Source organism: Primulina tabacum, chromosome 7, assembly GCF_025594145.1.
Source record: "Primulina tabacum isolate GXHZ01 chromosome 7, ASM2559414v2, whole genome shotgun sequence".
NCBI classification, from domain to species: Eukaryota; Viridiplantae; Streptophyta; class Magnoliopsida; order Lamiales; family Gesneriaceae; genus Primulina; species Primulina tabacum.
In genome coordinates, this window is record NC_134556.1 from 30,526,917 (window position 1) to 30,552,671 (window position 25,755).

The following is a 25,755-nucleotide window of genomic DNA, read 5'->3' on the forward strand; positions in this document are numbered from 1 at the left end:
AATGATAACTACTTGGAAAGTTAGATGGGGGGTTGTTCGGTGCAATCATAATATAATTACCATACACATGATTGGACATATCTATGCCCTTATCATGAAACACGGTACACAACATCACATATGCGCTCAAGCCACCTTTATCCTTGTTTTTAGGCTGCTAAATCGACTAGGAACAATTTAGAATACACAATGTTTACAAATGAGCTTCAAGATCGAATTACGATTCATTAGTATTAAAATGTAATCAAGGTCTTTATCTATGTTGATTACATGAGTATACAGATAAACTAAAACGAAACCATGAAATATAAATTATATTAAAATAAATACTGTTTATTATAACTGAGTCAATAAATTCATTAGCCAACTGTTTTCTTAAATTTGTCCCTACCATCTTCCACCTTTGTTGACATTTCTCTCACTTAGAGATTTGATAGATAATCAAACATATCTCTGTACAACTTTTCAATTTTTTCATTCATTGCTGCTTACATTTTCACTGGGCGAATTGAGGATCTACACCACTCAAACTTAACAATGTTCACTGGCTTTGCCAAAAAATCAGTTATGTTATCTTTTGTATGGATCGTCTGCATACCCATGCTTCCTTCTTCTGCTACTTCTCGAACAAAGTTAAATTGAACTCGAATGTGTTTAGTCCTAGAATGAAAGGCTAGATTCCTTGCGATGTGAAAGATGCTCTGACTGTCACATAATCTTTTAATACATATTGCCTCCTTGCAAGCTTGAGTAGCTGCCATGCACTCTGCCTCTGTCGTAGATAATGCCACAACTGTTTGTAGTTTTGAAACTCAGCTTACAGCTCCCTCTGCAAGTGTAAACACATAACAAGTAGTAGATTTTATCTTATCAGATTCACCTACATAATCCGAGCCCCTAAGTGTAATATCCAATCCTCCATAACATAATGCAGCATTTGAGGTAACCTTAATATATCTAAGGATCTTCTTAACAGTACTCCAATACTCTCGTCCAGGATTCACCATATACCGACTAACTGCTCTCACTGCTTGAGCAATGTACGGTCTTGTACAGATAATGACAAACATCAAACTTCCCACTATTGATGCATATAGCACTCGAGACATCTCCATCCTCTCTGCTTCATTGCTATGACACATCTCGGAGGATAACTTGAAGTTCATAGGAAGAGGGGTCGAAATTGGTTTACTATCTTGTATGTTGAAACGTTGCAAGACTTTCTTCAAATAAGTGTTATGAGAAAGAAACGTTGCAAGACTTTCTTCAAATAAGTGTTATGAGAAAACCAAATATTTCTTTTACTTTTGTCTTGATGAACTTGCATCCCTAGAATCTTATTTGCTGGTCCCAAGTCTTTCATATCGAATTTTTTATTTATCTTTCCTCTATGGAAAGAGGGCACTCATAGCTCATAACTCATAGCTACCTTTAAGAGATAGGATAGGAAGAGCCTTTGCTGGTCCCAAGTCTTTCATATCGAATTCCCTAGCAAACTGTGCCTTCAATCCTTGGACTTGATCTTTGTAGGGGTCTGCTACTAATATGTCGTCCACATACAACAGAAAAATGATATAATCATCATCAGAGCTCTTGAAATATGTACAAAAGTCTATACTCAGTCTGTTGTATCCAATGCTCATGATATAGGAATCAATCTCTTTTACCAACACCTTGGCGCCTATTTAAGACCGTACAAAGATTTTTTCAATCTACAAACTAAGTTCTCTTTTATCTTTTCCGTAAAACCTTCTGGCTGGATCATATAGATTTCTTCTTCAAGATCTCCATGAAGAAACGTAGTTTTCATTCCTAGCTGTTCTAGATGTAGGTCAAACACCGCACACAATGCCAACACTACTTTGATTGTTGTAAGACGAACCACATGAGAAAATATCTCATTGAAGTCGATGTTTTCTTTCTGAGATTACTTTTTTTTACCACCAATCTAGCATGATACCACTCCACTTAGATATTGTCATCACGCCTTGATCTTATAAACTCATCTATTTCCAATGGCTTTCCACCCTCGTGGTAGTGTAACAAGATCCCAAGTTTTATTTTTGTCTAATGCATCCAACTCTTCTTGCATTGCTATTATCCACAAGGATACATCCGAGCTTTGAGTAGCCTCGTGGAAACTCGATGGCTCACCATCATCTGATAACAGAAACTTTGAAATATTGTTTTTAGTGACATAATCTGGTTGCCAAGCTGGTGGTCTTCTGTCTCAATTTGACTGCCTCACATTGGAAACCTCAGACTCAACATGTTCTTGTTCTTCGTGCTCTGGTACTGCTTCACAAGAAATTTGACATTTGTCCATATTATTTCTACCTGAAATATAGAATTCAACGTGCCTTTGTATCATTTTACTTTATCTTCTTCGAAGATAACATATCTGCTGATGACAAGCTTGTGGACAGTAGGATCCCACAAACGAAACGGTTTTACTCCATTAGCATAACTCAAGATGTTACATTTTCTAGATTTCGAATCCAAATTTGATATTTCTTGAGTCCACATCTCCATCGGAGTCTTCATATCAATCGCCCCTGAAGGAGAACGATTGATAATATAACAAGAGATTTTAACTGCTTCGGCCCAAAATTACTTATCTAGAACCGCAGTCCCCAACATGGCTCTTGTTCTGTCCAACAAGGTCTTGTTCATCCGATCTTCCACTCCATTCCGTTGAGGTGTATAAGCCGTCGTAAACTATCTTTTGATGCTCTAATATTGACAAAATGCATCAAATTCGTCACTGATATATTTTCTTCCATTATCAGTCCTCATATACTTGATTTTCTTTATAGAATCAAGTTCAATCCGCGCTTTAAAATCTTTGAAAATCTGAAAAACATCTGATTTCTTCTTGATTGGATACACCTAACATCTCCTAGAAAATTTATCAATGAACGAGACAAAGTATCTCGCTCCTTCTAGGAATACAACTGGTGCTTGCCAAATATCCGAATGAATCAACTCCAATATTCTTTTGCTTTTGGAATTAGAAGTGCCAAAATTTAATGTGTGTTGTTTACTGGTAACACAATGCTCACAAAAGAGTAGTGACACTTTGTAAGTCCCGACAGCAACTTCTATTCTGAGAGAATTTTTAACCCTCGTTCTGACATATGCCTGGACTTTCTATGTCATAACATTATTAATTCTTCTCCTGAACCAATTGATGCAATAGCTAGTTCCGCCTCTTTGTTTTTTTTCTCCTAAAAGTACATACAGATTTGCAGCTACTTTTTCCTCCTTCATAACCACAAGCGCACCATTCACAATTTTCATGATCTCGTTCTCGATACGGTTTTTGCACCCGATATCATCCAATTGCCTCAAAGATAAAAGATTTTTCGTCAGTCTCTTTACATGTCGTACTTCCTGTATGGTGCGAATAGTGCCACCAAATATTTTTATTTTGATAATACCGACCTCAGCGATTTCCACGGCATGATCATTTCCCATGAATACAGATCCTCCTGAGACTGGTTCATAATGATCAAACCTTTCTCGTCGAGACGTCATGTGTCACAAAATTTATGCATGCCTTCTGCAATTGTTGTCGTTCCGCTCAATAATATTTTACCACCGCCTGAAGTATTGACCACATTTCCTTGAGAACTCTTCTCGATACTCGTACACTCTTTCTTGAAGTGCCATTTACCGCCACATTTAAAGCAATAAATATTTTTCTTCTTACTTATCCACTTTGATCTACCTTGTCTTTGGCTCCCACTGGAGTCACGGTCTTCCTCTTATCATCGGTGAAGGCACTGCCTGCTTCGAAGTTACAACCTATCTTCTTTGTTCTTGTGCCGACTTTCTTCTTCTAGAACCATAGTTAAGACATCGTCAAATTTGAGAGAGCCCGTAAGAACATTGTTGATTAAGTTGACAAAATGAATCTAGTAGACTTTGAAGTAGAAGCTATGCACGTTCATTTTACTCTATTTTATTCTCCATTGAAGTGAGTTGGACAAATATAGTATTTAGTGTATTGATATGATCGGTCATCTATGAGGATTCCGCCATCAAAAGAGTATAAAACATTCTCTTTAGGAAATCTTGTTTTGTACTGACTTGACATCGTACATCTTTTTCAGAGTATCCCAGATAAATTTTGTTGTTTTTATCTCAGAGATACTTGACAGTACTTCGTTTGTTATAGCCAAGTGTAAATTGGCAATAACATTATCATTCATCTCATCAACTTTCCATGGTCCGTTATGTCCACCGGTCTATCTCCAATAACCGCCAAGCAATTGTCATTTTTTAAAACTACTTGTATACATAAAATTGCTTCCATTGAATGTTGTTATCTCATACCTGCCTACCATTATGTCTACAAAAATTTAGCAGTCTTGACAAAATAATTCTGCCTTAATAAAAAGATCTCAAAATAAATTTTTTCTGATGTGGAAGATCAAACAAGGCTGCAACCACATAACATACTCAGAATTTTAAGAAATTTTAAGCCAAGGCTGTGATACCACTTGTTGGTCCCATATGCGGCAACTTGAGATATAAATATGAAAATAAAAAATAAAATCGGACACCGAGATTTACGTGGAAAACCCCTAAAAATTATTAGGGTAAAAACCACGGAAAAGATAAAAAGAATTTCATTATAATATTTTATGGTGTACAATTATCACTGTGTTTCCAAAAAGTTCACATTCTTTTAATACATGAGAACAAACACATTACAAATATTATAGAACAAAGCACTCAAATGCTATAAGATAAGATAAAAAACTCGATGAAGTGAATATTTAAATTATGAAAGAATGTATCTATTTATAGATGCAATTCCTCTTTTAAACGCATATTCAAAGTCAATGCGAAAAAAAGTGTTCTCCACCTCATTAAACGCCAACATCTAACTAACAAATTAAATTTGTCCCTGCCATCATCCATCTTTGTTGACATTAAATATGTTGACTAAATAAATACAAAACAATAAAATATATTACTTGCAATAGATTGACAAATCCATTCAAAGTAAAGGCTCCATTTAAACTTCACTTTAAACTCTTAAGCACTTCTTTATAGACTATCATATCCCAGATATATTTGTTAAACGAAACTCAAAAGCATATCCTCAACTTGAGGAACAATCGTTTTTCATGCTGGCCAATGTACAATATCACCAGAATACAAACATGCAAATTTCAAAATTTCCAAAATTTATAGTAATTTCTCGTGTTTTTCTTATTTCTTTTAGCTTTTCCGCCACCTCTTCAGTATATACATTTTCATTTTCGCCAAAATGTTTATCTCGAAATTCCATCATTTCTCTAACTTCAGGAAAGACTTCCGAATAATAAAGCCCAATTATAAGTTCATATTCAATTTTCGAAATCTCAACTATCGTTGATTCATAACCATCCATAACTCATCATTAGCAGTCTTACATGATTGTTTAACCCATTAAGAATCATACAATCTGGGCTGGATTAGTTGTAATATCATGGATACTTAATTAAATTATCATTGATATATTTCTTGATAGTTCTCCGACACACTTTTGAAATGAGAGTTTAAACTTAACTTACATTCAAAGTGTTTCTTTCTGAATAACTGATGTTTCAATTTTACCTATATGCAAACAAAAGAAACAATGTAAAAGATATACAAACACAAATAAAATCTTAAAACACAAATTCTCAAAGAATCACCAATATTATATTAATCTATCACTTAGAGATTAATAAGAAAATTTAGGAAGAAGACACAATTACGCAAAAATAAATTTAACTAAAAGTCTATAAAAATTATATAAAAAGATAAACTTACCCAAACTTCTTCATCTGCCATTTTAGTTATAGTTTGTCTTTATAAAATATTGAAATATACATTTAAATGGTTATTGATTTATGATCTTGACCACTGATTGACAGAGAATTTCAATGGAACTAAGCAAAAGATGGTCGATCACATAAGGAGGATAATGAATGATAATGTTATTTCAACATCACTTAAAAAATACGCATGTTAAAGAGAATCAAAATTAAGAAATGAATTCAAGCATAATTTTTTTATATAAAAGATAAATAAATCAATAACAAGAAGATATTTGAGAAGAATCAAGCTAATTTACATGTTACTTGAATGAATAGGCCATGAGAAATAAGTAACCCAAGAAAAATTCAATTAAGAGTGAGTAGGAGAAATATAATGTACAAAAACTCAATACTTCAACCTCAATCTATAGAAAAAAACCAAAAAATGATATTCATATAGAAACTCAACTTCACTATCTACACGAGTAGGGGTGGGTACGGTACCGTACCGAAAATATCGGTATGGAATTTTTCCACACCGATACCGAAAATTCGGTATACCGCACATTCGGTATACCGACATTTTTTCGTTATATCGAACTTAAATTTAAAAAAATAATAGTAAAAAATTATTTTCGATATTTCGGTATATACCGAAATACCGAAAAAAAAATATTTCATACAGATACCGTGTAAAGGCCTAAAATCCTTACTTGGAAATTTGCGGAAAATTTAAAATTTTTCTTTTTAAATAATTAAAATTGCCTCCTTCATAAATGAACTTATAAATAAAGTTTGATATTCAATGTGGCAACGGAAGAATTAACATTTTTGAAATAACAGTAAAAAGTTTTTCCAACAATAATTAAAACGTTTGAGCCATCAATTAAAAATAAATGCTGAACTGAGGTCCTCGGGTCCTACTACTGCCAACTCGAGCCTGCTCACTGGTCCCCGCCCTCGGCCCCGGCATCAACAGAACCTACAACAATCAAGTCTAGTGAGTCTAAAGACTCAACATGCATATATCGTAAATAACGAGTAAATACTATAGTAAAATTTCATAGAATAAAAATGTCGTGTCATGAGGCATATCGTAAAAGGGTCGTGTCATGATTAATTATAATACGTGCATAACTGAACTGAAAATATCATGGTAAAAATGTTTGCTCCTTGGAGCCCTGTACTGAAATAGCCTGTAATAATTTTCCTGGTGAGATTATGGTATACGCAAGTGGCCCCTGCACTGAACCTGACCGGTAACTGGCGACCGGATAATAAAATGCTCCCATGACCGGTAACTGGCGACCGGATAAAATAGTAAACGTCTGATCAGACTGTAGCCACAGTATACTGGGTGAAACAAACTCAACTGACCGGTAACTGGCGACCGGATTTAGCAATAATCCCATGATAGTGAAATGGCCACAAGCAATATCGCATAATCTCAAAAATGAACATTTTATATATTTATGCACGTAATATAATTAAATGGCACAATTAAATATCCTGAAATAATTTACTGCTTGGATTGGATCGCTCTCAGGCTCGCTGCAACCTAAATATGTCATGAAAAATATGCAATAGATTTATGGGACCAAACTATGCAATAACATTCTAAAATGTGACAATTACGCCTACCGACTTCGTATTTAATCATGACTCCGAACCAACCCGAACCAACACTGAACCGTCATGTAGTCATGATTAAAATACGCCTAAAATGATAAAATAATGCTCCTAAAATGGCGAGGGCCGAAATCTAGGTGAATGGAGGCCAAAACATGAAACGCTCTTTCGAGAGTCAATTTGGCACATCGCACCGTAAATTCTCGTACGACCTCAAAAACGATCCGAATGACGAACGGTCAAAAACATGACCTTCCCAACTCAATGAGTCACTGTCCAGTCCAAGGCCATTGGCTAAAAGCCAACCAAGAACTCGAACGAGCCACTGAACCGACACAGCAAGTTACTGTCCCAAAAATACAGCAACCGGGCTTGGTTTGCTTGCGTCGTTTGCGAGGCTAATGGCCATTGGGGCTTGAACCACCGACCAAAACCTCTTACCAACATCCCAAGGAATGATTTGAACCATGGCTAGGGGCCCTAGGCCAGCCACAATCTTCACCATTCCAGCAACCAACCGAAAAGATTCACCCGAGAGCACCTTTGCGCGCGTGAGGGGTGTTGTGCTTCGCTTGTTGTCTCGTCTCGTTCCAGTGGCCATTTGATTGACCATGGCACGATCTAGACATCTTGGGGCATGGTGTGAACCGTGGCTAAGGGCCTTAGGCCAACCAAGATCCACACCATTCCACCATACTCGAACCAACACATGCTGTCAAAATCAAAGGGGCCGAGAATGGGAGGGGCTGTTCTTGCGTTTGATTTAAAAATCGATGCACCATGGACCGAGCCACCAAAAAGGGCGACTTAGTCACGTCTTAGACATGCTAGGGAAGTGATCTAATCATGGCTATAGGCCCCTAGGGCAGCCAAGATCCGATCTATTCCCTTATGACCGCAACATCAGATTTTCGAACACAAATGGACACAAATGGAGTTGCTGTCATTTTCGAATTTCCAGCAAGCATGGGGGCTGAAACAATGGACTAAAGTGATCCTAATCCATCCTAGAACATTTCTAGATGTTGCCTTGGGAGCCTGGAATCGAGCCAACCACCTGAAGGTACAAAAACAAGCAAAAACCGTGAAGCTGCATCATGAAATTCGAAAATTCTGCATGTGAAGTTTTCTGAAAATGCTGAGGTATTTCGGTTTTTGCTTAATAAAACATGATCATGTAATGAAAATAATTGATATTAGGACTTGATTGAAGAGTCAAGGAAGAATATATGCATGCCTGGTTTCGTTTGAAAGAAAAACGAAAAGAAGAGACGATCCGGCGCGGAGGAGGTGGAGCGCTTTCTATTCTCCCTAGCTTGCTCGATTTTCTCTCTTCTTTTCTCTAGTGCTAGCCACGATTTTTTCTTCTCAAAAACACTCTGAATTTCGGTGATGGAGGGGGGAATAATAGTGGTTAAAAGAGTGAGGAGAATGGGTGCAAAAATATAGGAAAAGATATCAAGACCAAGTCTACTCTTTTTGAATTTTGAATTCTAGTTGCTATCAAGTCTTCTTGTATGGATCTAGAAAGGGTTGGCCGATAATCCTTGCTAAACTAGACTAATATAATGCTCATTAGTTAATTAAATAAGGTTGACTAGTAATTAAAAAGATTAGCATGCTAACACAACAAGGAATGGGTCAAAAGGGTGATGAGTTGGCAAGGCAATGGTCTAGACATCTAAGGTGGCCGAAAATTCACTAATAAATGGAGGGGAAATGTTGATTATCTAGTAAATCAATAACCCTTAAAAGCCTCACTAATCCTTTAATTAATTTAGTGAATTAAACCCTTAATTATTGGAACTTAAATGAACTTATTTCCTACTCACCTCAAGTAATTAAATTAAATCTCCAAACCTCCTTATTAACTTAAATGAACTTACTTGCTAGCTAAAATAAATTCCGGAAATGTTTTCTAAATCTTAAATTCTATCTCGAAGTTCAAACTCCAGTCCAGCCTCACTGAAATAACTGAAAGAATAAAATTAAAACTACTGAAATGAAATAATTAACTTTAAAGAAAGGCACTTTAAATACTCATGCAACAAAAATCATTTTAATTTAAATACTAGAATTATGCATGGTTTATACGTAGTCTAAGTTACGGGTTCTACATACCGATACCGAAAATTTCGGTACGGTATGATACCGTACCGAAATGTTCGGTATACCGATTTTTTCGGTAAGTTCGGTATTTTTTTCGGTACAATTTTTCGGTATTTCGGTATTTTTTCCCACCCCTATACATGACGATACAAAAATACATGAATCCTGTAAACAGCACTCAATAATCCGTGTTACATAAAAATCCCGTAAACAGCACCAAAAACAGTGGTGCCCAACACCATTAACCTCACAAACCCCTGAACCCAGCCGTCCCAATAATAATGCCTAAACAAATACACAAGAAGAAGAAAGGAGCGAAAAAGTTTATAGATTATATCAAGGAAATAATAACTAATATTAAGGGTGATCACGGTGCGATTTTGCGGTGTTTTAAAAAAAAAATCAAACCGAATTTCTATATGCGGTCGGTTAGTATTTTTAAAAAATAATCGCGTTTTACATGTAGAATTAGTCTTACGATTTTGAGCGGTTTCAGGCGGTTGAGGTCGGTTTAAGGTTTTTAAATTAAAAATATTAGAACTTATTTTTCTAATTTATTTGAAAACAACAAAAATATAGTGTTCAAATAATACAAAGATAAAACTAGATAAAATAATAATCAAAATTTAAAACTAAGTTAATAATTTAATAATACAACACACTCACAACAAAAATAATATTTACACTATTTTATCTTCTTTTTTTTATTTATTTTTAAACTTCAAACAAAATTTTGTTGTAAAATAAATAAATACTCTAATAAAAGACTAATATGAAGAATAATTAAGAAGAAAATAAGTTTTCGTTGTAGAACTAATAATTTTGAGAATAATTGAGATATAATGAACGATGACTTCTTTAATTGAATATGTTGTTTACAAATTATTATAATCATAAGTTAAATATTATGGAAAGTGGTTTAGGTAGTATGGTTTGATGATTCTTGACAAAAAAATTAACCGAATCGTGATTTTTATAAAATATTTAAAAAAACGGTGCAATTCAGTTTGGACGATTGATAAAAAATTTTGATCACCCATGACTAATATAGAACGAAGGAAAATTTTTTAAGTGAGGGTAAAATAGTCATTTAATGGTCCATGGTTATATGCCTATATTCCCCAGAAAAAACCTCACTCTTCTTCAGAACCCTAAAAATGGCGGCAAATGAACGTCAATTGAACAAAATCCAAGCTTTTCGTCATCTGGAACTCCGCCTGCTCCGCTGCTCTCTGCCGTCTGACCACCCCTCATCTCCGCCATCCCCCACCAAATCCCTTCCGGCCGTTTCTTCCTTGCTCCCCCTCATAAACGACGTCGTCACGCTGATTGAATCCGGACATTATGCGCAAGCCCTCTCCTCTTCCGCTTCCCAAACTCTATTCTCCAGTCTGCAGTTCAGCTCGTGTGAATCTGCTCAACGATTCTACTCCGAATCGCTACCCCAGTGTGCAAACTCGTTTCTTGATGTTAAAGAAGAAAGCTGGGAGGAGACGTCTGGTAAAGCGTTGCTTGTGGTGGCTGTTGGTGTTGCGGCTTTGCTTGCTTTTACACAGTGCAATGTTACTGGGTCTGTTTCTTATTTCTTTCACACATCCGTGCTTCAGCATATCCTATTTCTGGCATGATTTGTTTTTTCTTATTTTGTCGTTTATAAAAAAAAGCAATAAAAAGGTGCAAAAATTAGATTTTTAAAGCTCTATGTACAAGATTGTATACAATGTTGAAGCTGGATTGCTCTGTTTAAATGTTGTTAAACTAATATTCCAGATTCCTTGCATGATTTTTTTTTAAAATTTTAGCATTGACGTTATTTAGTTTTATCTTATATCCTTGATATACTTCTTATATTTGGATGTCATACACAATTTATTAAGTTTGATTTATAAGATTCCAGTTAAACCCTCTATGTCGGATCACTTGATGATTTTTGAACAATGCAGAAAGACCATGCCAATATTTTGCTAATTAGTAGCTAGTTATGGAATAAATGTTCTATTATACCTGTGTTTAATGGTGAATCAACGTTCACCTTCTTTTTCCGTGCATGCTTGTAATAGGCCACAAGATAAGCTTCCCTTGATGCCACTTGTGGGGCTGCAGAATGTAGAAAGAAAGGCAGAATGTTGTGATTGGGAAGCATGGGCAGTTAAAGAAATGATGTCTGTTGGTTCTGACTTGCATGGAAAATGTTCTAACTTGCAGGTACTTCATGTGTTTTTATCAAGTATTTTCACCATTGTTTTATTTATCGGTTTAAAGACTTATATTATTATGCAAAAGAAATTATATAAACGTTTTTTGACAATCTTTTACATGGTTATTAGGTTTTGAACCGGTTCCTTTCAAACGAAAACTTGTGAGAAGTATGCATGTTTGGAGTGGACAATGTATGAGCATAATTTGAATTTCTGAATTATTTTGACAGCTTTGACACTTCAAGATGTATGATAAGAACCCTGACTATATCTATTTGTGTTATTTGGAAATTATGCCAAAAATATGTCGGGATTTGCAATCAGATGAGAGGAGAAGAGATTTGATGAATTATTTTTGTTCATGTATGTAATGAAGAAACTTTATTTGTTTTTGCTTGACGGCGAAATGCAAACATCATAAGCTTAACTCCGTGATTGGTTTATAACCTCTTGGAAATGTCAGTTTCATCTGGGACCCATATGACTTTTTATTATGCAATTAGCTTTGATCTTAAACTCATCAATGGGCTATGCTCCCATGGCTGGTGTTCCTTTTAATTTTAATCAGCTGGAATACATGCATCAAAACTGTCACAGTCTACTGGCAACTATATTTGAACAGTCATAACTAATTCTGGTGATTTAAAAAATAATTATGTAGCTTAGAAGGTTAGAACAATCATAATACAAGATCCAGATGATCTAAAAATTGTATTTCACTCTGGGTATCTATTATTGTCTTTCTACAGTCTTGGATTTCTTTACATAATTCCGATTCACTATCTCATGGCCTTTTGAATTCAATTTACTGAGACAGAAACGTCCAAGTTTGATGTAGTTTTGGTTATGTCTAAGGTTTTTTCTTTTCTGTCTGGTGGTCACTATGTACCCTTGACTTGTAATCCTTAACCTTCACTTAAGTCTTATCTTTAGGAAAAACATTTGAGTTTTTACAAGTATTGTTATAAATGGTGCTGTTGACTCTTAGATTAGTGATAATTATTTTAATAACTAGAATCTTCTGTTTGAACATGAGACTCTTGTACATATTCTTGTTACCATATTGCAGTTGCAAATGGAATTATGTTTTGATTCGTTTTTCTCTTTGCAGTACTTAATTTTTGCGAAAACTCTGCTAATGAGGACAAAAGATTTGTTATTTGAAAAGTTTTCTTCAATAGACGGAGTAAGAACCATCACATGGTGGTTAGCCAGAGCTCTATTCTTGCAACAGAGATTATTGGCCGAGCATTCCTCATTCGTGTTTGATTTGTTACAAGTCTTTATGCGTGAAAGTTTCTGTCATATGGGCAGCTTGGAGAATCTAAAAGATTATTGGGGCACTAGTGATGATTCTTTGACTATCCTATCAATGCTCCATTTAGAAATGGGGATAATGGAACTATACTATGGGCGCGTGGATTCTTTCAGGCGAGTAGTTATGGTTTATATTTTCTAATTTAAGGTTTGACTTGATGGAATTTCTGCCAATATAATTAGTTTATGAATCGCTTATCAGAATTTAAGAATAGATATAATGTATCTAAGTTTATTTGCATTCTGAGAAGAATGGTGTATGTCTTCTATGGAATTCAAGTAAAATAGCACGGAGATGGCATGTGGTGCAATTAATAAAGAAAGGGTATATCATGGACTGGCTCTTTAGTGAAACCCATGAAAGTATAGCTTAACTGGCAATGGTCCTTGTGTTTGGAAACATCAAAGACATGAAAAGTTGATGGTTGCATGAAACATTTCTCTTTATCACTGAAGTTTAAAAACATATAAATGTTATGAAATATTGTGCTGTTTCACGATTATTTGCAGTTTGATCATAGAACACAAGGATTTCATTGGTGTTCACTTGGATATGAATGAAGCCGCCCAGCGGTCTTGCTCCCCCCCTCCCTTTTCTTTGTTCCTCCTGTTGATGTTACCATTTCTATGTTCATGTTATTTTCTATTTCAATGCATTTACAAACCTTATAGCTAATCATCTTTTGCTAAGCCTGTTGTGGGCGGCATTACTTTGTGCAGTGTGATGCTATGTATTTTGAAGCTCTTTTAAAGAGGCAATTATGAAGCTTGCATTTTTTACTATAGGCTGCATAATGACTATCTTATGCTTGTATCAAATTACAGGAAGCATTTCGAATCTGCTGCAGGGATATCCAATTACAATTTTTTCGTCAGTGGGTCTCTGGGTTTTAGGACCATGCATCAGGTATTCAATTGATATATGATCACTTGAAATTTGTTGGCAATGGTTGGCTTCTTATGCATCCATTAATGACACCTTTGGTACAGGTGGAACCAAAGCCACAGCTTCGCCTTGTTGCAGGAACCAATCATGGAGATGCATGTGCTCCTTTGGGCCACAAGTCAAACATTATTGACAAATATCCATATCAACCACCTCAAGAAACATCCGATGTATTGATGACCCCGAAATTCATAGCAGATATGAGCAGTAGTGCTAGTAGTGAACATGATGTTCAAAATCATGCTATTGCTACCACCCAATTGAAGGCAGTACACCAAGCTATGATTTTGGCCAACTGTCTTTCAATTCAGAAAAGTGCCCGTAATGATGATTTTCAAAGTAAGTAGTCAGTTCAAACACGAGTTTCTCCTTGTTATTCTTTATGTAATTGTAGTAGGGAAAACAACCCGTCACTTAATCAAACAACCATGTTTTACAGCCTAGAGTGAACTGACAAGATCTATCTTTGACACCTCAAACCACACAATTTATCCAATGCAAATAATTTCAACGATCAACCCTAAAAATTTTATGTATCATGGAAAACCCATATTATTTTGCATGAATTCTTTTTGCTATTCAAGAATATTGGTCGGTAATAGCAGTTAAAGACCTTAAAACGCAGAATTTAAAAAAAAAAAACTCTAAACATGAAATGAGGGGAGAGGGTAATACAAAGTGCGAGAGCTTAAGGGGAAGACGAGATGAATAAAGTTAAGGTTCATTGGTGAGCAAGATACTAGTAATGTAGTGCCTTTTCTTGCTTTTTCTTCTTCTGAAATACATGAAGTTGTGCGTTACTTATTTCTTAACCTCTTACAAGTCTGCAAAACGATTTCCAAATATCAAACCAACTCTTGATTTAAAACAAAAACAAAGTCTCCACTCCATTACCCAACCAGAAAGGGGTGCATTCTATTTGTTTTAAATTAGCCAATTTTATCTTGGATTTTTACCCACAAAATTGAAGAAAATTATTGGTCATGTTTATGCATAAAGCAGCTGCATCCTTGCTCAAAACATTAGCACCCAAGAAAAGAAAATCATCAAGTCTTAAGATTCAATGTTGGCAATAAGTCATCAAACTGTTGAGAATGATTGGATCACTTAGTATAGCTGCTTTATCACTAAATATATATAGGCAAATTTGAAGCATAGATATTGAGCAAACTGTCTGGCCCAATATATATTCTTTAAGAACAATTTACTGTTTGTTCTTATGGCCAATGAAATGGATTTTGAAGTATTGTACCTATAAACAACCATGCATTCAGCTATATTGTTCATGCAATTGAGATTCTAGCATTTTAGTGCTGGGAGGGAAATAAAACAGTGGAAATTTATGGGGCAAAAATAGTCGTGCATCTAGTTTTTAAATTGCAAGATATCGTAATATTGCTTATGGTAAATGTACTCCAAATTTACGAAAGTAGCATATTCTTGTGCTACTAATAAATATCCGAAGTATTGCTTCATGAAAGTAGAAGAGTTGTTTTCTATTGTACACATATTTAAAATTATGTTGTTTCAATTTAATTGATATTTCCATTCTAACTACGTTCAGTATAAAAACCTTTATATTGTTTTGTTTAAATACTTATTGTTTAATGTTTGTAATGCAGTATTCATATTCTTTGTCCAACCAAGAATTGACAAAAATAGGTAAAACTTTACCAAAACTGATCATTTTTTAATCATTAATCTTAAGAAATTGTTACGGAAACTATAACACCAAGGATGAGATAGACAATCAAGAGCCTATTTTTGGTTATTTCAAGGTTATTTGATCACATGATAGGGTATCCAATTTTTTCCAGAAAATTTCAAGCAAAACGTAATTCAAAGGATGAAATTGATTAGCTCGTGTACATGATTTATTTAAAGCAATAAAACTTCAGGAACAAAAATAAGTTGTATCCACCATTTAGCTATGCACGGAAACCAGTCATCTCCAAAGTAAAGATCTTATCCTTAAGGCTCCTCTATATCAGAAGTCATTTGTAATGGTTGTTAAGATTGTGTATGCATGATAAAGCCAGTAGCAAGCCGACTCATGATATTTTAGATCATTTTGATTGTGGCATCCTTGTATTGCGATGTAGTTTTCAACATATCTTTCACCGTGCTTAATCTTCATATAGGGTTCTCACTTGTTCTTGTTATTTGTTTTAGAGTGGGAAATGGCTCCGTATATAGAGGCTATCGATTCTCAGCCTTCATCACCATTCATTGTAAGTAAAATGATGCTTATATTTATGAATTTACATCATTTGATTTTATTAGATCTTGATGTGAATTGGCTTTAGTTGCACAACTTTGGATTCAAAGTTCTGTTTATTTGGATGTTTGTGTTGGATTTAAATTTGAAGTCTAATTAGCTTCTGTCAAATAAGAATTCTATTTTTTCCTCTTGGAAGTGGCAATTTGGTATCACTGAAGATGCTTTATTGTTATGATGTGTCCATTGACTAAGGTGATAGTTTCTACTATAACCAATTGGAACGTATCTTGGGCTGAGTTTTTCAGTAGTAGTAGAAGGGGATGGAACATTATACACCGGTAGGTTTTAATCTTTTTATTTTTCCATTTTTAAGTGAGACCGTTGAATCAAAATTCCAAGAAAACTGGCGTATAAAAGTGGTGGCTTTCTTCTATTTGAAATTTGTGTTGATAGCATGCTCTGAATTCAGGAATCATATGTGTCGTCTTATTGGTTATTTGTTATTGAAGCGAGTCTTTGTGAGCCCATATATTTTTTTGTGCTGGAGAACAAAAAACTTATCATTTTAAAAAAAAATTTGGCAGCTTATGCAGCTGGATCTTCCTAGAATTTTGGACAATACGTAGTTGTACCTTGCTAAAGAAGAGTCCAAAAGCGTCCCCCATATTCTGCATAGTTACTTCTTTTATATTATTCATTGATTTATATGCTTGCTATATATGCATATCATTTTTTTTAGGTTGATTCCATCCTGCTCCACTACTTGCTTTTGTCCTAACGTGACTTATGCATTGTATTATCTTATAATGATAGTCGAGAGCACCTATCTATTCAGATTAGTGACTGTATAGATAGGCTACAGGAAGGCGGCTATTTTGATTCCTACATCATGAAGGCCACAAGTGGTCCGGAGGAGCTACGAGCTTTCTATTTAGGATAATCAATGTCAGTAACGATACACTGACGAAGAACAACGGCTCCATACGGGATACAAATACTGGATTGGTTTAGAAAGACCTAGCTCTATCGGTTGTGCTCCTCACCCGAGAAGCATGCCCTTGTTCATTTAACGTTACAATAGTAGTTGATGAGTAATCTGCAAAACGAGTTACTGTTAAAATCGAAAAAACACTACCACACTATCGTCATGACCATATAAATTTCCAATCCCTAACAAAGTATGAAATAGATAAGTGATTAAACTCTGTCAGCTTAGTCGTCCGACTCGCAAATCTGAATTTGATCTTCCCCCATACGTCATCCACGGACTCCGACAAATATGCGAATATTATGTTGTTCCTCTCCAGCCATATTGACCAAAAAATGCAATGGATTACCAGATACCAGAATCTCGTTAATCTTCTTCCGGTGGGCAGGCCCTTCTCCATAATGAACATGTCTTGTGTCTTACTCGGAAAAGTTCATTCAAAGCCCAACTGTTGCAACACTTTAATCCATATACCACTTGAAAAAGAACAATGCACCAATAGATGGTCCTGGTTCTCTCCCTTTAAATTTTCCCCGTGGCCTTCCATCGATAAAAATCGAGAAAGAAACATTAGACACGCACCCATAATCCACCTATTCCATCTATCTCCAAACTCTTTCTTTTGTAACACAAAATCCAGAAATCTCTAGTCGACGTTATCGTACGCCTTTTCCAAGTCAACTTTAAGCGCCCAACCTTTCTTTTTTTTTTTCCCGTCGATATTCATCTACAACATCATTCGCAATAAGGCAACAATCCAGAATCTGTCTTCCTTTAATAAAAGCACACTGGTTCTCCGCTATTGTACTGCCCAATAATTTCTTCAGTCTATTTGTCAAGACTTTGGCCATGCATGCTCGTTGTCAAACTAAGTCATTAACCTTAATCGCTTCTTGTTTCTTTGGGATTAGACAAATATAGGTTTCGTTTGTGATGCCATTAACAACTCCTCCTTCAAAAAATTCAACAAACACCTTCATTAAATCCGCTTTGACCGTATGCCAACTCTTTTGAATGAAAGCCAATGTAAACCCGTCTGGCCCTGGAGCTTTGGATCCATCACTATCAGAAGCGGTTTCTTTTAATCTCTTGCTGGACATCAGCGCTGATACATTACTTTTCCGTGATCTTGAATCTGATAAGATTAAGGTGAAAGGCATTGAAGGAGGGTTTATTCAAAGCAGGATACAGATTCCGTTGGAAGGAGGGAATATATAGATTAGAATTTGGGTAGAATCCTTCGATCCTATAGCTTATGAGCAGTATGAACGGCAAACATATGTCAAGTTGTGGTGGATGGCAAGAGGAACTTGGTGGGATGGGGCAACACAAACATCCACAGGAAACAGATAGGAAAGGCGGAGTTCATAAGCTGTCCTATTAAAGGAAAGAAAGAAACGGGGGTTATAATAGATCAACCAACAAGCACGGAAGACAAGAGGACAAGATTTGGGTATGGGAACAATGGGGAAAGGATGGAAGACGCGCAGAGGTCTAGGCCTTTGAAGGTACAACAGAAACGATCAGCAGGAAAGAGTGAGACTTCGCCACCACAATTGGAGGGAAAAGTGTTCAAGATATTGAGGAAAGTCGTCCCAAAAGAAGCAATAAAATTCAGATGCTCGCCAATTCATTCTATGACTAATACAGACGCCGAGGAGCAAGACAGTAGGGTGGGTGCTGCAAGCAATAATTAACTAGTGCCTACTTATGGGAAAATCTATCGCAGAAGACATAAGAGAGGCCGTGTTGAGGAAAATGTGGGTCATGGCGAAGATGGGATAACAGATTCAGGCCTCTTTAACAGGGAGGATAGCAAGAAGTTGGGGATACATGATTCAGATGACATAGTAGAAATCGAGTTTGATGATTCACAAGACGATTTGCTGGAGATACAATTCCTCAGAGTTTGATAGTCAGGTTTCTTTCCGATCAGAGGAGTCAACTAAAACTGCAAAAGAGGCAGCGGTAATGGAGGGGATGTTCTCACCATCGAAGGGGTTTATGTCTATCACCGAGCCACATCAACCTGAAAATGCGAAACCTAATGTGGGACAGGTACTAACCTGTATTAACTCTTCAATTCTAAATCACTCTTTCAAGATCCATTCTATTCTACCAGCGTCGTTCTCAGTCCTGGGGTTGTCTAGTGGTCTATTAGGAGGAGGGACTGCGAGGGTAGATGTCTTGTCTGTTCCGAGAGAGAAATTTCCAAAGGGGTTGAGGTGGAGAATAATATGTGTGCTGAACTCATTCGAATTCAAGGGCCACCATACTGCTTTGTTGGCTTGAAACGGAAATAGTTCTATCGATTTATTTGTAGAGTTCCCAAGAACGACTTGAATTAGCTCCCAAGAGATATTCACCCTACCTTTGGTAAAAATGAGTGCTTCATGCCACTTCATGTCCGTTCTTAGCCTACCACTGTCCTCCATAGCTTTCAACTGCCCTCGTTTAGGCTCCCTCTCTATTGTTCTATCATCATGTTTTACTGTGTTGATTCTCAGCGGGTTTGAACCGTGATGTAGGATAGGTTGTTGAGTCCTCCTCTGATAACTCCCTGACAGCAACTTCCCCAAGGTAATCGATATGTTCTTCCACCCCCCTGAATTGTATCCGCTGGGCACAATTGTGGTTTGCTTTCTGCCCATCATACAGAATTTGGACACCTCAAGGAATCTTCCATGCTTGTTGGTAATTCTCTGTAATGTGAAAACCGCGTTCCTGCCTCTATATCGATGAAAGTCCGAGCTTGAATAGGGATTATTGATGAAGTCCTTGAATCTTAGGCTTATCCAGCGTTCCTCCTCACGGTCAAAGTCCAGCATGTAACTCGATCTCCTAGTTCTTTCAGCCCACCATATCAAACAGCCCCATTTCCCAACCACAGCGTGAATACTTTGTGTTCAATCTTTATCACTTTGTCCCGTGCTACTAGCCTAGATACAGGGGGCGTTCTCAATCTGCTCGTTGCATGCATTTCTGACGAGGTTAAACCAGTGAGCTATTCCAGTACCAGTCGTAACCGGCGTGCGCCACAAACAAGAGAAAAGGTTCGGCGGAAATATGCGGGAGTGAAGCTAGAGTTTAGTCGCGAACAAGACAGCAGAAAATAAACCCCGACTATAAGAAGACGAAGCCGGTGAAATTGAAAAAAGTTTTCCGGCAACCAGCGGTCGGCGCCGGGACCAGTGGTGAAGGTGTGGTCGACGATGATGGAGGTCAAGGAGCACTGTTTGGGAAAGAGAGTTGGACGGTGGGAAAAAGGTGACACGAAAGGAGAGAGCATTTTTAAAATATTCTCTCTGTGACTAGCTATTATCATTCAACATGAACCTATATATGCATATCAACTGACCTTTAGTTGAGAATCATGTCTTGAAAGAACAAAGGTTGCCGAGTTTGTTTGGATTCCATTTCCACTTCCTAATCTTTTGCTTTTCTTGAGTAGAAAACGACTCGCTTACACCTTTGTTACTTTATTTGCTTTAGATCTCTGCTAATAAAAATCGAAACTCTATGTTTTTCAGCTTCAATGTTTCTGCAACATACTGCGTATCCGGTGGGAGTCCACTCGTGGTAGAACAAAGCAGCGAGCACTAATGATGATGGAGAAAGTGGTAGTTTTATCAGTCATTTCTCTCATTTATGGCAGCACTTTTTTTTACCTCGTGATGTATTCTGTAACCTCTAGGTATCGTTGATCTAATTTTGTGACATCTTCGTATTAAAACTTTTCAAGTAATCAATTGAATGAGACTCACATTTTAAGCCCAATAGGATATATGGGGACGAGGGCCCTTTAGGTGATTAACTCTAGTGTGTATCTCCTGTTTGCTATGTTATTTTTTCTTCCTCGCTCTGTGGCATATAGCATACTTTGACGTGTGTAGCAAAATCTTACTGGGTCTGTCCAGCTCATTTATGAAACAACATTGAGTGGCCGGGTGGTTACCTGTTTATTCGGGTCTAAACTATTACGCCTTTGCAAATTGTCTGCATGGATTGGGGAATTCTTTTTTGTAAATTTTGTTTTGGGGCAGCATTGTCTTCAGATAATTTATATACTTATGTTCGATTTTCACATGATGGGGAAGCATTCCTTTCGTTTTTTGTGACACAAGTCATTCAATTATAGGTGGAGAACATCCATAACCTTTCTCCTGGAGTAGCTGAAAGAATGTATTACTGTTTTGGAGTTAATATGCCTTCAGTTCCTGCACTACGCAAGTATGTAACTTTTTCATTCTAATTCATCTCAAAGCAAAGCTTCACTTGTACTGCATCTGTCTATCATTCTGCTTTCTCCTGCACTTTTTATGCTATTAAAACTTAAAAGAACTTTTCACATTAATTGACCGGCATATCATCATTACATTATTCAGGGAGTATAGTGATCTATTAGTCAGTTGTGGCTTAATAGGAGAAGCTGTTAAAATTTACGAGGATCTGGAGCTTTGGGATAATCTGATATATTGTTACCAGTTAATGGATAAGAAAGCAGCAGCTGTTGAACTCATTAGAGCACGATTATCTGAAAATCCATCCGACCCTAGGTTATGGTGTTCTCTTGGTGATAGTACAAATGATGACGCTAGCTATGAGAAAGCCCTGGAAGTTTCAGGAAATCGGTCTGCTCGAGCTTTCCGCTCTCTTGCTCGCTCTGCCTACAACCGCGGAGACTATGCAAAATCAAAACTTCTATGGGAATCAGCGATGTCTTTAAATTCCATGCATCCTGAGGGCTGGTTTGCATTTGGCGCTGCTTCCTTAAAGGCTAGGGATGTTGACAAGGCACTAGATGCTTTTACACGAGCAGTTCAACTTGATCCCGACAATGGGGAGGCCTGGAATAATATTGCTTGTTTACATATGATAAAAAAGAGAAATAAGGAGGCGTTTATCGCGTTTAAGGAAGCTCTAAAATTGAAGCGTGACAGCTGGCAAATGTGGGAGAATTTTAGTCATGTTGCTGCAGATATAGGAAATTTCAGCCAGGCCTTAGAAGCAGTACAAAAGGTGCTTGACATGACTAAAAAGAAAAGAGTAGATTCTGAGTTGTTGGAGAGAATTATGCTAGATATTGAAGGGCGGGCTTCGACCAGTCCTGTTCAGTTCCTTGTGCCAAATGATGATAGTGAGAATATAGACTCTATCAAGGTTGATTCACTTGTGGATCAACTCAAAGAATCCACAAGAATGGAAGCTGAATCATCAAGAACTCGTGAAACTGAGCATTTGATTAATCTGTTGGGCCAAGTATTAAGACAAATTGCTCAAAGTGGCGGGACTGCGGACTCGTGGGGATTATATGCGCGGTGGCACAAACTGAAAGGGGATCTTACAATGTGCTCAGAGGCCCTTCTTAAGCAAGTTAGATCGTACCAGGGATCCGATCTATGGAAAGATAGGGAACGATTTGTGAAATTTGCTCATGCTTCCTTGGAACTATGTCGTGTATATCAAGAACTTGCTTTGCGTGGCTCCAGCCGTAAAGAACTCTTCACTGCTGAGATGCATTTAAAAAGTACAATTAAGCAAGCTGCTAGTTTTTCTGACACTAAAGAATATAGAGATCTGACTTCTTTGCTCGAAAAGGTGCAAGGTTCATTGAAAGCTACCTCATTGCCTGGTGCATGAAGCTGAACCTCAACATTTTTTGGTGCTAACTAATGCTAGTCGTTCTTCCCCACTATGTCCTATCAATAATGGTCTACGCAGACACAAGCTAGTCCTCGGAAATTGAGATTACATTTGGGGAGTTCAAGAGATTGGCCCTGGATCGGATAGGTGCGTATTTACATCCAATAATCTGTTTTTAAGGATTCTTCAACAATTAAACTATTTACATGTAGGAGTGCTGGTTCGTTTTATGTTACTTATTCAGTTCATGTACAATATGTTTATAACATCGGGTCATTTGCGGAGCTGGCGAAAGATTTTTTTCTGTTTGTTACTTAAAAGGCAAGTTATTTTGAGATAAGGTGTGTGTATGAGCTTATTATTGTACTGCATATCTTGTAGTGATGCTCTAGATCTTCATAATAGTATTTAAAGTTGGTCATGTCAAAATTTCTTATTTGTTAGAAGACTTGGCACTTATTAGTATATATTATACATTAACGAACTTTGTTTGTGAAAGGACATGCACGCTCCCTTGAGACTGCATCTTTCAATTTCACCATATTTAATATCGTTATTTTTGAGTTTTTAAATTCCCACACAATTCAGGTTTGTCAAATTTGTCTTATTTTCATATAATTAGTTAATGCAAGTTTTAGTTTTAACGCTGAACATCTCCTTCAAACAACGGACGAGCACAAATGGTTTTGGATCGAATTTGTTTCGTGTTCTACTAAAAAAATCTTGGAAAAATGAGTACAAAAAATGCAGTCAAATTTCTTCAACTTGCACAGCAAGAACTGAGGTAATTCTTGTGAAAACAGAAAAATAGTGACAAATATTTTGCAGTAGCACCACTAGTTCTTGTCTAATTCCGGCATCCAGGCAGAAAACATCAGAAACTTGTCAATTTGTAGTAGCAGTTGTTTCCATTAAGCAGAACCTGATAGCCATTTCCACAGGGGCACTTGAAATGGAGAACCAAGCAGTTCCCATTCTGCTCCACCCACACAGCTTCCTCCTGAGGTTTGTCCGTTTCGGTCTCGGGTTCGGCCTGGAATATTATCGAATACATACTTTCCGTGATCAGAAATTCGACAAAGATGGCAAATATTACTGAAGGGTTCTTGTTATACTGATAAAAAATGGCCTGCTGGATCAGAAAATGCTACTAAAATAAAGAGGGAATAAGCTCAAATATTCAGCATCATGCATAAACAAGATTACCATATTATCTATTCAGAGTATAAAAAAATCCGTGATCAGAAATTCGAGAATGTTCCGTAATCCAAAAACATCAATACCCAAAAAATCCGAAGAAAAATGAATAATTGGTAAATATTAGTATCAAACTGTAAAATATAGCAAACTTCAAATTCAGGAGACGAAAAATTTATGATAGAAAGAAAGATCAGAAAAGGTGAAACCTTCGGTATGTTTTTACATTCATCTTCTTGATCCTCTTCCTCTTCAGACATGACGTGATTCCACCATTGATTCATCTCACTTAACCTCTCTTTAATTCTCTTCAATCTCTGCAATAAAACCCAATTATTATAAGAACTTCTTAATCAAGAAATAGATGAAATTTTACTAGGAGAACAAACAATCATCGATCAAATTGAAAAGATTCGACAGAGCATTCAACCATGGTATCAGGGCTCTCCCCGAGGCTCAGAGACTCCATAACCTTCCTTGACGGTGGCGGGCGTGGCGGCGTGATGGCGTTCGACGCCTTGAGATTGGCAGCAGGGGTGGGATCCGATATTGTTCGGAGAATTGTTGACGACTCCGCTTCCTTTTTATTGATCACGGGGCCCTCCTGCAATGGCGGGGTCAGTATATGGCCAGAAAAATGAGTTGGCTCGGAGATAGTGCGGCGAAGAGGAAGTGAAGGAGAACTCGGAAATGGGAGTGGAAGCGCAAGAGCGGTGAAACCAAGAAAAGGGTTCGTGCTGCTGTTGTTGTTAGCGGCGGCGTTGGGGGCATGGGGACAAGAGCAGTGGAGGTTGGCCCTCTTAGATGGTTCTTGAAACGCCATTGGAGGGAGGAACTGTCTTTTCTTCGTGTTACTGTATGTAGTGCAGCTTTCAGGTGGCTCCGCGGCGGTTTGGTAGGGTATGGCGGTTGTTTGGTGGTGGTGATGGACGGCGGTTGAGAGGTGCAGGCGGTTCAAAGCATCGGCTTCAAAGTTGGTGTCTTCCTGTTGGATTTCATGGAAGAGGATCGTTTCTTGATCACTCATCTTGATTTCTCTCTGCAGATTTTCAGCTCAGCTTTGTTCGAAAAAAAAAAAAACAGATATTGTTTAAAAATTTAGTCAGCATATATAGTCCGTTGCATGCATTTGTTCTTTTTTTTTTTTTTTTTTTTGAGGGAAAAGAACATTTATGTATTAATCAAGTGAGAAGTAGCTTCAACCATCAACCCAACACGAAGATGATGGTTGAGACAAAACGTAGTGTGTCATACAGTGAATTATTTCGTTCGCACGTCTACTAACATGATCAAAACTCCTAATTCCTAAATCTACTAGAAGCTAGCAGATCCAAAATATTCAACACAAACAATCATTGATCTTTAAGATTTTCAGATCTTCGACACAAACAATCATTGATCGTTAAGATTTTCAGATAAAAAAAGTAACATCTTGAACAACAATTAAAGAATCCGAGAACACCCACACACCACTAAAATTACCTTGCATTGCTAGCCGAATACCAAAATTAATAGTTGTAATCTCTGCTTCCACCACTGCTCCAGGTTGGCGGATGCTCATAGCATATAATACCAAAGAGATCTCGAATCAAAGCACCCACACTATAATTACCAAGGAGATCCTGAAAACCAACATCAACATCAAGTCGCAATTGTCCCAAGGGGGGAGGCTTCCATTTTGTTTTTTTAAATGCTGCTATCAAATACTTTTT

General features: G+C 36.9%; 2 protein-coding genes across 2 annotated transcripts; one reads left to right on the top strand and one right to left on the bottom strand.

The window, feature by feature from the left end:
- Positions 1-10,665: 10,665 nt before the first annotated feature.
- LOC142551240 (uncharacterized) lies at positions 10,666-23,279 on the top strand. Its single transcript, XM_075660368.1, has 9 exons — positions 10,666-11,103; positions 11,594-11,738; positions 12,843-13,166; positions 13,878-13,955; positions 14,039-14,333; positions 16,167-16,225; positions 20,734-20,823; positions 21,342-21,433; positions 21,589-23,279. Exons 1-9 carry the CDS (start codon positions 10,691-10,693, stop codon positions 22,841-22,843), a joined length of 2,751 nt encoding a protein of 916 aa, XP_075516483.1. The 5' UTR covers positions 10,666-10,690; the 3' UTR covers positions 22,844-23,279.
- Positions 23,280-23,538: 259 nt separating this feature from the next.
- Positions 23,539-25,101, bottom strand: LOC142550854 (uncharacterized). The gene is made up of 3 exons (XM_075659902.1): positions 24,474-25,101; positions 24,253-24,360; positions 23,539-23,879 (listed from the first exon to the last, which is right to left on the bottom strand). The coding sequence occupies exons 1-3, from the start codon at positions 25,068-25,070 to the stop codon at positions 23,721-23,723; spliced, it is 864 nt and encodes a 287-aa protein (XP_075516017.1). The 5' UTR covers positions 25,071-25,101; the 3' UTR covers positions 23,539-23,720.
- Between the last annotated feature and the right edge of the window lie 654 nt (positions 25,102-25,755).

Bases quoted from the DNA above. Each gene is read 5' to 3' on its own strand.
- LOC142551240 (XM_075660368.1), top strand. From the start codon at position 10,691: ATGGCGGCAAATGAACGTCAATTGAACAAAATCCAAGCTTTTCGTCAT. The intron at 13,956-14,038 runs GTATTCAATTGA...CCTTTGGTACAG, and splicing joins GTTTTAGGACCATGCATCAG to GTGGAACCAAAGCCACAGCT. The intron at 21,434-21,588 runs GTATGTAACTTT...TACATTATTCAG, and splicing joins TCAGTTCCTGCACTACGCAA to GGAGTATAGTGATCTATTAG.
- LOC142550854 (XM_075659902.1), bottom strand. From the start codon at position 25,070: ATGAGTGATCAAGAAACGATCCTCTTCCATGAAATCCAACAGGAAGAC. The intron at 24,361-24,473 runs GTTGAATGCTCT...GTTTTATTGCAG, and splicing joins GGGAGAGCCCTGATACCATG to AGATTGAAGAGAATTAAAGA. The intron at 23,880-24,252 runs GTTTCACCTTTT...ATAATATTCCAG, and splicing joins AATGTAAAAACATACCGAAG to GCCGAACCCGAGACCGAAAC.